The sequence below is a fragment of the Colletotrichum chrysophilum genome (genome assembly GCF_026319265.1).
Source record: "Colletotrichum chrysophilum strain AFK26 chromosome Unknown scaffold_155, whole genome shotgun sequence".
Classification (NCBI taxonomy): domain Eukaryota; kingdom Fungi; phylum Ascomycota; class Sordariomycetes; order Glomerellales; family Glomerellaceae; genus Colletotrichum; species Colletotrichum chrysophilum.
In genome coordinates, this window is record NW_026517442.1 from 1 (window position 1) to 13,188 (window position 13,188).

Genomic DNA, 13,188 nt, shown 5'->3' on the forward strand with positions numbered 1-13,188 from the left:
GCCGCATAAACCAGCACTCTCCCATCCCTCCCCCAGCCCAGCCCAGCCCAGTCCAGCCCCACCAACACCACACCCCAGTCATCCCATTCCCCCCTAATCCCAATCCCGTCTAGGTTACCCCCCCCACCCTTGCAACTTACCCCACCATCATCCCATCGCATCCCAGCTTTCCCATCCCTCTCACAAGCTCGGACGAAAAACCGCCGTAAGGATCAATCCCTCACCCGTCCACAATCCCATCTGCCAAAATTCAAGGACGAAAGATCAAATTCATCAATACCAAAAATCTGTAGTTTGGATCTAATCCGCGCGTGACATACCACAAATCGCAGACTGCATCAAGACTCCATCATTCCCCAATCGGTCCCATCTGCTGCACCCATCCGTCCCCCCCCGGCCCGCGGCAATGCAACCACAGCCTATGATTAGACACCAGGCCCAGGACCAGGACCCCATGCTCGCGTAACCCTCGACCGTCATTTCCCATGTGGACTTTTGGGCCACCAAGACGATCACTTCCCTTGTGCGCACGACACCGACACCGCCAGAAGCCAATGGCCCGCAGACGAAAAGTCATCACGTAAATCACGGTGAGACAAGGAATCACGGAGGAGAAAATACATGTTTGAGTCGGTGCAGAGAATTTTTACTCTTTTTTTGTGCCTTTGTACAACTACCTTACACAGGGAGGGAGTGCAAATGCGGGTATACGAAAGTCTCGAGGGCTCTCACCCCGGCTGGTCCCAGGACGGCGTAATCACTGTCGTCCCAATCCGTCCCCAATTCATCCAGAAATTCTTCCTCCTGCGATGAGATGGAGAAACTGTCCCAGCCTCTCTCCAGAAAAACAAGTGAACCTAATCCGCCCCTGAAAACTCGTATCCATTGGCGGCCCAATTAGGGGATATCTGGCCTCCAACGGAGTAAAGAGCGCGAGGCAGACCGATCCAACATCTCGGAAATGGTGTTCCCCCAGTCGCGAAAAGTACCGGCCAAGAGGTTCGTGTGTGTATCGTCCCATCTTTGAACCGGGCCAAAGACGCCCTTCTCTCCAATGCGGTCGAAAAAGTCGCCCAAGGCCTCGCGTTCCGTCGAAAATAAAAACCACCTCACTTTTTTTGCTCCCGTCGAGAAGTTTCTTTCGGTCGAGTCTCTTCCCGAGACCTCTGCAATCTGACCTTCATTCTTGACCATCCTTTCGCATCATTGAAGGTCGGGTGTCGAATCTCTCGTCTCCCAAGACTACCTCCAACTGCAAACGGAGACTGCTGCTTCCCAATCCTTCACCCTTCCTGGGGTGACCTTCTCGCGAACGTAAAACTCTTCGGGTGTTGTGTAATAAAAAATCCGCTGAATGCTGGAAAAAAAAAAAACTTCTTCGGGGGTTGGGTATGATCCGTATTCCTTTTTTTGGGACACTTCTGCTGAGTGAAAAATCGACTTTGTTGCAAAAAAGAAAAAAAAAAAAAATCGCTCGATGCCATGACGTGCTGATGAAAGAAAAAACCATTCTGAATGCCGCATGCAAACAATCTTTTTTTCCTTTTTCACTTCCTGGACACGCTTAAATGCCCTGCCACGGGTGTAATGAGGGGAAAGCTTCGATTGCCCGTATCGTAGCGTTGGACGCTGGTGGGTATCCGCTTGGGACTGGTGCAAGCACAAGTCCCGATCAAACTCGAAATCGGTTTAGGCCATGTTGTGACCTGTTGTGTTTTGAATAAACGGGGCGTATTGCTGTTGTACTTGTTGTTGGGCAAATGCCGCCGTATTCGGTTGAGGGGTGGGGGTGACCGGGCACCTAGGAGGCATCGCGTAGGCGTCCTTCTGGACAGCTGCGTAGGCGGCGCCGTCAGGAGTGATGGGCGGGGTCATGTAGCCGTCGGCGACTCCTTGGACGGCTCCATGGCCTTTGTGCGGGGTGCTGTAGATGCTGGCCTGTTTTGTTGACTCAGAAGGCGGACTCGGAGGGCCGGACTGGGCGCGGGCGATGTTGGCCTGGTGAGCCATGAAGGACGCCAGCTTCTTGGAGACGCCGGAGAGGTGAGGCGAGGAGTACTTTCTTGCCAGAGCGACGGAGGGGCTGTGGAGGTGCTGAGACAGAGTCAGGAGGGTGACGTTCTCAACGTGGTCCCACTCTCCGTCGTTGACCTCGGGCTCGCCAAGGATCGCTCTCGCCAGAGCCAGAGAGGAACGAGCCATGATAGAGGGCTTGGTGGACACGAAGTCGCGGTGGTACAGGGCGATCTCGCAGATGTAGGCAGCCATGTGCTCGACCTCAACCTTGTCGTGCTCCTCGGCGACGATGAGCTGGGTGAAGAAGTCAACGGTGGGGTGGCCGATGGTCCACTCGAGGGTGTTGAGGACGTGCATCTCCATCTGGGTGAACATGCCAGCATCGTAGAGGCCGCAGCACATGTTGTTAAGTTCGTGGATCTGGGGCACACGGTCCTTCTTATCTCCGTACTTGGCAGCGATCAACAGAGCAGCACATCCAACAAGTTGGTAATGTTGCTTGTACACCACACGCTTGGAGCAGTAGCGGTCGAGCAGGTTGACGGTGAGGAAGAGAGTCTCGGGAAGGAGGGCGAAGGCGGCATGAGCCTCGATGAGGAAGTCGATGAGGTAGGGTCTCATGTACCATTGAATCTCACGCTGCATGTCGATGAGGTTGGCGTCGGGCATCGTCTCATCCTGGGACATTGTCAGCAACAGAACCCATTGACTAAGGTCCGACTCGTCTTACCTCCATGTGCCTCATGTGCTTCATGATGTCCTCCAAGTACTCATCACCGGCAATGCGGGAAAGCTCGCTGGCGATAATCTCCTGCCGTTGCCTGGCAATCATCTTGGCAGCATCGCGGGTTCCCATCCGTGGCCTTTCGGGTTGCTCGTTGCCCTCTGTGAAGTAGGTGGGATCGGCCTGCTGTTGTTGTTGCTGGTAGTACGCCATTATGAATCGAGAAGTGAGTCGAGGGCGGTTGTAAGGGGGTTGGAGGATGACGGGGTCGAAGTTCCGATTTGGGAAAGAGTGACTATTAAGTTCTCCAGGAAGCTTTTTTGGTGGTCGGAGATACGGAAACGAGCAAAAAAAAAAGAAAAAACTCAAAAGTCGGCTGCGCAGGGAAAGAGTGTGGAATGATGCGACCGAAGGATTAGAATATTAGTATTAGAAGGAGCGTGGTGAAGATGAACAGGGTCCGGCAAAAGAGTGACTGTGGCTGGAAGTGAAGCCGAAATGATGCGAGACCGAGTTCCTGCGTACGGGATGACGGACGGAAAAGTGGCCGGGTGACTGGCCGTTTAAAGAAGAGGTCGACTGGAGGGCTCTAGAAAACAGGTAATTCTTGGTTAGCCCGGTGGTTCCTTTTGACGATTTCAGGCGCTCAAGAGAGCCTAGAGCAGCGGACGTTGTGAGACAGGCAGCTATCGTTGACTGGTGACGGGCGCAGTCCAGGCGGTTGCGGGCTGTTAAATTCGCAGCTGGCGATCCAAAGGGCAGATCTCGGCCAAAAGCCCGCGAGCGCTGATTCGACAATTGCGTGGTGGAGACGGGTTGGCACGACGGGAGATGGAGGCATCGACCAGATTGGCGAGTTTTGTCTGGGGCTAGGCGGGAGAGGATTGAAGGGGAGGAAGGGGGTGACGAGAGGGCAGGTTGAGGAACTGGGGGGGAAACAGGTGCTCAGTGTGATGGCGAGGCTTACCGCCACAGTGGGAAGATGGAGGTTGTCGAGACAAGAGGAAATGAGACAATTCCTGAGGGTTGGACGGGGGAGCTACGAGCGAACGTGTCCCACGAGCGATCCTCTCCTCGGAAGGTTGGTGTATGAATGTGGGGAGCTTTCTCCGTGGGTCAAAAAATGGGATAGTAGCGGTAAGGGAGAGGCAGAAGGGTAAGTAGAGTTCAGAACCGGTTCGTCCGACTCATCGGAGAAAGGAAAGGGTGCTCGGTGCTAGGTGGGAAGAAGCTTGGGCAGGGTTTTGGAGATGGAGACGAGAGTTCATCCCGTCATCAGACCAGGCCGGAGTCGTCGTCGAGTCGTTCATCCAGAGTCCACATTGCATTCATGTCAAGTCGCGAAATTGCAGCATTCACCAAAACGTACCTTCACAAATGATGCCCAAGGGACAAAAAGAGAAATCGTCTCCTATAATCCTGACGGGATCATGTATGATGACTTTCGTTGACTGTCGACAACTCGTGAGAGGTGTGGTGTGTTTTCCGTGAGCGACGATTGGGCCAGGTGACGAAGCGAATCGTATCTGGCAGCTTCTGCGGAGCTTGGGGACCTTCAATTCCTTGATCGCAGGGGATCGGAGACGGAATGAGGGCGGATGGGGAGGCCGGCGGAACGAGAGGGAGCAGTCGTCGGAGGGCCGATGAGAGTCGTGTCGTTGTCGGGACTGAGTCGAGTTCCTTGGGTCGAGAGCGAGGAATTCTTCAGGGGGTGTCTGGTCGCAGCGCAGATGGGCGTGGGACTGGTGTCGAGTGAAGGGCGAGGCGAAGGGGCGGAACGGGAGGGACGTCGGTGGATTGGGATGCAAAAAAAGAAGTGTAGAAAATACCAGTCAAGGCCTTCTGCACTATTGAATTCTCTTTCTGTCTTTCAATCCGGTCTCTTGCTCTTGCGATTCGTCTTGCGGACTTCTTTGCAGAATTGCAGCTCCAAGCGGTTGGTCGTCAAGTGAACCCTTTTGAATGACCTTGGCGGAGGAGAGCGGAGGCGGGATGGGGGGGATTGCGTGTAGGAGAAGCTGGTCGTCCTAACTGCTGGTTGGTTGGGTTGAGGTACTTGTTCTCGTCGGAGAAGAAGCACTCGATTGGTGGTGTTGAAGGGAGAGGTTGATTTGGTGATGTCGAACCTTCTTTTTGGAGGGAGGACAGTCGCCAGATTAAGTCTCTCCTTCCTTCCTCTTTTTTCCTATTCTCTGGGAGGGGGGGATTGAGTTAGAGAATGGAAAGACCCTTTAGTCGTTTTCGGCGAGTAAAGAGGCCAGGAAGGGTTGGCTTCGGAGAGGGAATGAATGGATGGGGAGAGTCGAAGGGGAGGAAGGAAGGGGGGAGGAGAGGGTAGGTAAAGGGTTGGAGAGCGGAGGAGGAGATGAAAAAGGATTGGAAGAGAACGAAGGTGTTTTAACCAAGCACCGCACCACCGACGCTCAGCGAGGAGGAGGACGTGGAGTACCTTACTACGTGGGTACGGGTGTGTGTGTGTGAGAGAGAGAGAGCCCGCCGGTAAGAGAGAGAGAGAGAGAGGGACGAGTCTGTCCCCCCAGTCCCAGTTCAGTTCCCAGTCTGCAGTCTCCAGTGTAAGGCAAGGTCCCCCCCTTCCTCGGTTCCAATAAAAAGGTACTTGCAGCTTTGGCCTTTTTGGTCTAGGAGAGAGTGGGAAGGAGCGACCTGGAGAGGTACCTTTTCTGTGACTTGCGTGGGAAAGAGTGGAAGGAGAGAGAGAGGGGGGGAAGGGGAGGGGAGGGGGTGTACCGTGTGGTGCTTTCCTGGGCTGGGCTGGCAAGTGCAAGTGCAAGTGCAGGTGCTGGTGCAAGGTGGATGGATGGTGGACAGGAAGGACAGGACAGGCAAGGGCAGGGCAGGGACAAGGGACAAGCTCGAACCAGGCTTGAGCCGGGCGGCATGGGGGATGGGGCTTGGAGCAATGCTGCTGGGGACTGGCAGCTGGCAATTGGGCGGCCGGCGACGCGGACGCGACCCAGGGTGCCAGGGTGCTTGAGAACCTGTAGAGGAAAAGGGTACGTACCAGATGTGCTGAAGCAGCTGCTAACAGTGCTGCAGCTTCAGTGAGTGCGCTGAGTGGACGGCCAAGCTGCTGCCGCACTTTACATGCAGAGCCGGCCCTCTTTTCCTTGCAGATGTGCCCTGCAAGTGCAGCAGGAGCGACAGAAGCAGGCTGAGTGAGCGATGTGATGCGAGTGAGATGGACGGGAGATTCGCAGTTTCGCCCTCTTTTTTTCCTCGAGAACTTCTTCCAGTGGGATTGTTCTGCAGTCTTCGGATGCCAGCGAACGAGGCAGACAGGCAGTGAGCAGACTCCGCGGCCAGCAGCAGGCAAGCACTTCTCAGTATCAGTACTCACGCACACACACAATTGATTGTCTGCCCTAGCTAGCGAAATGTCGGTTTCCAGCTGTCGCCGTCCAGTGTCCAGTATGAGTGCGAAAGCAGCAGCTAAGATAATGCCTGTCGAGCGCGCGCCGAGAGTGGATGGCGGACTTGCAGGGTGGGACCTTACAGCAGACGCGAGCCGGCCGTCGATTGGCTGCGGCTGGTGAAGTGCTACTGCGCAAGTACGTTAGGAGGTACGGAACCGTTTGGCACCGTGGACCTGACGCCGGAGGCAGACAGGACAAGGCAGGAGCAGGAGCAGGAGCCAGCAGATGCACCCCCCCAAGACGCCTGAGGAGACTGACTGCAACAGCTCTTACGACACAATGACCGCTTTTGTGCAGCAGCCCGACACAGTGCCTTGTTATTGGATAGGTCTCCGTACTGCACTATTCGAAATACCGTTATACCTGTTGGAATTGTATCTGTGCCTAGCCTCGATATGCCACGCCGCAGATGATGCCACCCGTGTAGCTACCTACGTCGGCAGGACTCGCAGATTGATAAATGTCTTTGTGTGTATCACTGGCAGTAGCGTGTTCCACCGCCAGGGTCAAAAGGAAAAGGAAGACGGGATACCTATGGTACGTAGAGCTTCAGAAGTAAGAAAAATCCCCTAGATGGCGTCCGATTTAGCGGTCCACGGAGGCGTCAGACTCTGTGGCTAAACGGCGGGCCGGCTGCGAGAAAGAATGACGAGACACGAGGCGAGACGTCTAACGGGATCACCGGCGTGGAGCGGGGGGTAAGAGAGACTGCTGAGAGTGGCCCAACGACGACACCTCCAGCGGAACCCGATGCGCCAACAGCCTGCAAAAGTGCTGCTGTCAGCGTCGACGACGGCGGCGACGACGAAGCCTGGAGCCGGTCGTCGAAAGTGTGTGAAAGAAAAACGATGGTGGCTGGGCTGAGCGTTTCCTTTCCGACCCCCGGCTCTAACTGATGTTGCCGATGGTTGCTTGATTGCCCTTTGTCGCGGATGGTTTTAGCGGTTCGTCGACGAGACGGTTCGTTCGTTCGTTCTTTTTGCCCAGGGGCTCTGCGGCCTTCTGGTTGGTTGGCTGTCAGGACTTGGCCAAGGCAGGGGACGCGGCCGGAGAGTCACACTGGCGAGTAATGATTGGCGGGATGCCTGTCCGATATATGCTGACTGATCTGATGAACAAAGGCAGGCAGGCGGCTTATGCTTGCTTCAGGGAATGCTTGTACAGAATATGTAAGATGCTCCCGAGCTGGTGGTAGTAGTGTGCAAAAGGGCGCATATGCTGTGTGGATTTGAGCAATGGTGGAGATTCTGCGTCCTGGGTGGTGGTGGTGGTGGTGGTGAGAGTGGTCAAGGTCCAGGGCGGCCGGTTTTGCGTGTAATGGTCGTGTTTGTGTGCAAGGTTGGAGGAAGGTGTAATAAGAAGCGTGAGCGTGAGCGTGTGCGTGTGGTGGTCGCGGTTTGGGTGGTGTTCGGAGTCTGGAGCAGGGATTGACGGGAAGCCAGACGCCGACTGGGATTGGCCACGACGCGGTGCAGGGGATGGCTCTTGGTGTGTGTGTGTGCGCCTTGTCCTTCTGGAAGAAGCGTGAGGTTCCTCTGTAGTGGATATCGGGGGACCGTGGACGTGGATCTTGGGGCAGTTTGGCGACATTAAGTGATGGATGACGATGATGCAGATTTGGTCTCCGTACGAGGTGCCTCCTCCTCTCCGTGGGCGTGCGTTTAATCGTGGAGAATCTGCAGAGCAGAGCGGGAGGGACGACACACAGTCATGTAACTGTGGCTTGGATATTGGGGGGGCATGCAGAGAATATCCCAATGAAATGACATAAGCAGACGGATATGACGGTGGAGAGTGTGCTCAGTATTCAACGGCGAGCGACATTGGATGCATTTCCCGTCTCCTTGGCCTGATTCTTCCCACGGCGCCCTCCACCGATTGATATATGCGTAGACCGTCATCGCAATTCACCACTGTCTGATAGCATCGCCATCGAGAAGGGCGGGCGGGCAGGCAGGCAGGCGGTCGTGGTCGAGGAGGCCCGTATTATTGTTATTTGTTATTCGCAATTTCGAATCTCGCCCGTAGGTCTTGTGTGTTTGTTTGTTGTTATCCCATCCGTCAGTGAGCGTCTTGGGGCATAAGAAAAAAAGGTCGATGCCGTCCGGGCCTCTCCGGGACGGGCCTCCACCCAGGACGCAAATCCGAGAGCTGCAATTGGGCCGACCGTCTGCAGGTGTCGCGTCCCGTCAGCAGCGGCGCACCGACCGTCATCCATTCAGCGGCCGTCCTTCTAGAAGCTCCAGCGTCCCCTGCACAAGCCACAGGGTGCTCTTCCACTGGCAGAGAGCACTGGGAGAGCAAACGGTGGGCGGGCCCCCACCCCTTGCGGCCCTCGGGCCATTGAGCGTGCTTCAACGACAGATGCCTCGTCGCCAACCAGACAAGCAGTTGTGCAGCTATCCAATACCTGTGCAAGCTTGTTTCTTGCATGAAAAATGCGAGATGCACGTCTCCATCGAGGCCGCCCACAAAGAAGACCGACCATCTGCACCTCGTGGAGCCTGAGGATTGAACCTGAGGACAAGCTTCGTCCGTCACTTTCATCATCAAATAAAATAAAAAACAGCCTACAAACGCAAAATGACGGGATCGTCACTCGCGCAGGGGCAAGAGTCAAGAGCCCAACGCCCGTGACCTGCAACCGGGCCCCCGTCCCCATGCTACTAGGTTGGCTTTACTAACTTGCGTGCCAATACTGCATGCGTCCATCAAAACTTCCAGAAACTCAACATCACACACGCAAACGCGAAAACCACACGTCCCTCGGACACCTTTACCAAACGAGCCCGTCGTAAATGGGGTGGAGGGTCATGCGTGTTCTCCTGCGCATATGGTAAAAATGGTACCTTCCGTGCGCCGCCCACACTTACCGCAGGCGCAGGCCAGGCGGCGCAGGGTCGACCGTACCACCATCACCACCACCGCCACACCGGCTCGGCTTCAGATTGAACAGTGAACGGCTCTTTTTCTGAAGTTGCAATTGCTGGAGCCTAGGGAAATCCTGCTTCAGATACCAGCGACTGGCGCAGGCTTGGCGGGGCCAAGTGTCCGGTATCATCGCTATGGATCATCATCTCATCATCATCAAACAGCCCGACGAACATCAGATCTTTCCGGCAAACGCACGGCCTGTCAAAAGAAAATGTGAGCCGTTCGATTTTCCAGTTTCGGCGACCGCGTTGAGGTCGCGTTGAAACCCAATTGAGTCGAGTGCAGTCGTATTAGTTCGCCTCTTCAATATCATCCGTACTTGTCTGTAACTTCAGCCCCTCCAAGCCGGACGCATCGGAAAGGGGATTGTGTGGCATTGGCATTGGCATTGGCATTCGAGGATTGAGGATTTCGAGGATTCGCAGGGTTGTGTGGAGTCGATTGTCATGCCAGGTGCCGGAAAGACTCTCAATAGTTCCCATCTGTAAGGCGTCCCGAATACCTGAACATTCAATGGTTAAGCGAAATCTGACTTGCGCAAGTCCTGGCGTGTCCTCTTCAACCCGTATTCGAAAGTCAATTGGGCCATCTTGAGTAAATTGGCCCTGCAAGACCTACGCCAGATCATCGTCCCCCATCGCGCCTCGCGAAACAAGAAAGCACGCAACACCCAGGAACCAACTAAAATTTCCCCAAACCTGGCTGGCTCGTTTCCCTTCTCCTCACATGCACAGTACTTGCGTATGCAATGCAAGCAACAGGAAACCATCTCGCATTGGACAAGGAATCTCCAAAGCCGCAACTCCTCCTCCCAAGAGAAAAAAATGAGGACATGGACCACCAGCCAGCCAGCCAGCTTGCCCAGTCGGCAACCCTATCCCCGGTCCGTACATAAGAATCGCGACCGGCTGGGCCGCTTACGTCGGAGTGGATTCCATCGTCCACCGGTCCCCAATTGCAATCGACAATGCCCTTCCCAAAGGTAGCCATCCAAGTACCTCGCATGACCTCGCAAGGCATGACTTGGGCCGGTGTCCACCCGCGCTAGGTACTTTTCGGGTACCTTCTCCTTTTTCTGTGTCTGTCCCCTTTCCCATCGGTGATGAACGATTCCAGCTGCTTTTGAATCAAAGGTCAGGCAATTAAGATATGCGGAAGCCCAGATCGCGATCCCTTCTCTCATGTCTCCAAGATGAGTTTGTTCAATGCTGGCACGTTAGGGGGCAGCGGCTCAAGCGAGAACCAATTCCAGCGGGAATATCAAAATAGCACACCCAAATGCTTGCAACTCCATAGTGCAAAGACAATTTTTCCCAACCGAAGGAGAGAACCCCCCAGCATGAAAACGCCAAACGGTCGTCAGCCATTCCTTTTGGCAAATCGTATCTCTCTCCCGGCACCATCCACAAGTCCACAATGAGGAGTCTCTCATCCCGTCAAATAACATCCCAGTCAGCCTTCACTGAATCCAAGATGCTCATCACCCCCAAAGTTCCAGGAGCCAGCCGCGAACGGTCGTCAATCTGCCCACCCTCCCTCGTCCAATCATTGGCCCCCTAATGCCTGAACGCTCGACCATCTCCGACATCCCGGTCCCGAGCACGAGGGCGACCGAACCGAACCCGGAACGCCGTTTCCCACGGACGCGCGACGGGACCAATCACGAGACACCAACACGAAGTTGAATTGCAGAGTAATCCCCCCCCAAACCGCGGCGTTCATTAAAAAGGAAAGGAGGAACCACTTCCCACACACGACATTGCCTATTCGTGTATGTGCGCATGTCTCCTTTCTGTTTAACCTCACTTCTTGTAAACGCATTCGTATGTAATATTCGCAATACCACGGAAATCCCGTCATGCAGATCCAATCCAGTCCCAATCCCAATCCCAATCGCCAATTGTGCCTATCCTGTCCCCCCCTTTCCCCTTAAACGTTCAGACCCGGAGGCCGGTGCCAGTGCCTGCTTCAAGCGAGATGGAACTGCACTGCAACAGCTCGAGCCAACCCTACCTGGCCCAGCATCACCGGAAAAAGAAAAGAGTGAAGTGATGCAAAAATGCGCATGTAATTGAGGATCCCTCTCCTCGCCGCCCACCCAAGAAAAAAAAAAAAAAAGAGGCGTTCATTCACCAGACAACAACGACGCAATCCAAGTCTCTGAAATTCCCCCGTGTTCCATACGTGCCTCCTTAGCGCCAAGCCGATCGATCCATTCCCCGAGGGAAGCAGGCAAAAAACCAAGTAATTTTCACACAACTGCAAAGAAGCCCACTTGGCCTGCATCGTATCCCAGATCTCCGCGTCAAGATCGCGGGAGTGTGTTTTCTTACACCACCTGAGGGGGGTCAAGTTACGGGTAACACGATGCTACAAAACTACTCATTCAACCGCATATGCGTACTTCTACACAAACGTCACCTCAACCCATCAAACCCTCCTGTCCCTCCTTCTAACCCAAACTCCCCAACTGCCCCATCGCCGCCAAGACGCGCAAGTAAAGTGAACCTCTTCATAGCCGCATGGCTCAGCTCACTCGAACGACGATAGTCCGCCCCGCCCCGGCCCAACCGACAGTAACCCCAACGCCACCTGCCTATGCCGTTTTCAATCGCCTGGATATCCGGCACGCATCGTCAGGCACACACACACACATACACACACACATACTTGCACACGCCCTCATCGATCCGCCGCCGCGGCACACAAGCGCCAGGAGGAAAAAGAAGATCGCGATCGGTTGGCTCGCTCCCTCCCCTTTCACGCGCGTGTCCGTTCCATTAGAAGCAGGCCATTCCGCACGTCAGACGCGCCAAAACGGCCCCTTCCCTCCCTTCTAGTGTACCCAAAACCTAACGGGCTCGCGCTCCCCCTGAAGCCTGAAGCAAGCCACATCTATCATCGCGAACCAGAAAATCCTCCTCCCCCAAAAATACATACGCACATCATCCGCCAGGAACAAGCAGCGGGAAAAGCCACCGCAGACTAATCCCATAGCTTCCGTCCGTCCTTTCCACCTAGTTCGACTACTTGAAATCACCTAGCCTGATCCATTTAGCTGCTGCCTTGCACACCGTGTCCCGCGTGGGGGACGCTGTAAGACTGGCTCCAATATCTGTCCCTCCCTCTACCCGTTCCGCCACCGCACCCTGCGCCGTGCATCACCACCGTCAAACTCCTCTGCAGTAGTGACCATCTTCCCGTAGCCGCGCAAGACACAAACCGCTCATAGCTCCAAAAGCCTACAATACCCAATGAAGAAAAAAGAAAAGAAACGTCCCCTACAAACGCACCAGAATGCCCAATGACCCCTGTAACCTTTGCTTTTCTCCCAATGACCACGCGCGCGGGATCTGCGTCGTCGCCTTACGGACACCACCACACCCCGGTCACCGCTCCAAGTCTCAGAGCTGAGACCTGCCTGCCTTCTTTGCTTTCTGCAGCCCGCGCATCGGCAGCACGATCCATTTTTGGGGCATGATGTCCCATCGAGATTCGAAATCTCATCGACGGCAGGAAGAAAAAAGAAAGGGTTACCATCATGCGCTGGCGCGTATCATGTATTGCATGTCTCACAAGAGAAAAGTGCAACACTGCAAAGACCGCCTCGGTCATCCGATTTAAACGCCCCGTTCGGCTCCGCGCATGCATATCCCGTCATCCCATCTTACCTAAAAAATCCAATTGACACTCTCAAACATCGCTGCCGCCTAACCTTCGCTGCCGCCTAACCTACGACGGCGGCTACAGACGAGACATTGAGATTGCAGGCGTCTAAGCAAGCAACCGCATCAAACGCCATTGCCGCGTTTATGGTCCCTCATGAACCCATGCGTAACATGCCGTAGAATCGAGGCCTTCTCATTCCCAATCCTCGCCCTCGTACCTCTCTCTCCTGAGAACATGCTGTCTAAGGAGTAAAGACACGGCGGCGCTTGTCAAAACTACGCTGAAGCATTGCTCCCTCACACAATCATGCGATGATCAAAGGTAGAGAGTATCGCCTCCGAGTGCGGGTATATACTCCGTCCCAGCTAAAAGGAGGCGGCGGTAATCGATCGTCTTGCACCCCAGCGGGAG

General features: G+C 54.9%; 1 protein-coding gene across 1 annotated transcript; it reads right to left on the reverse strand.

The window, feature by feature from the left end:
* Window positions 1-1,689: 1,689 nt before the first annotated feature.
* Window positions 1,690-2,953, reverse strand: COL26b_011886 (uncharacterized protein; the record flags this gene model as incomplete). The annotated part of the gene is made up of 2 exons (XM_053184539.1): window positions 1,690-2,694; window positions 2,747-2,953. The coding sequence occupies 2 exons, from the start codon at window positions 2,951-2,953 to the stop codon at window positions 1,690-1,692; spliced, it is 1,212 nt and encodes a 403-aa protein (XP_053031495.1).
* Between the last annotated feature and the right edge of the window lie 10,235 nt (window positions 2,954-13,188).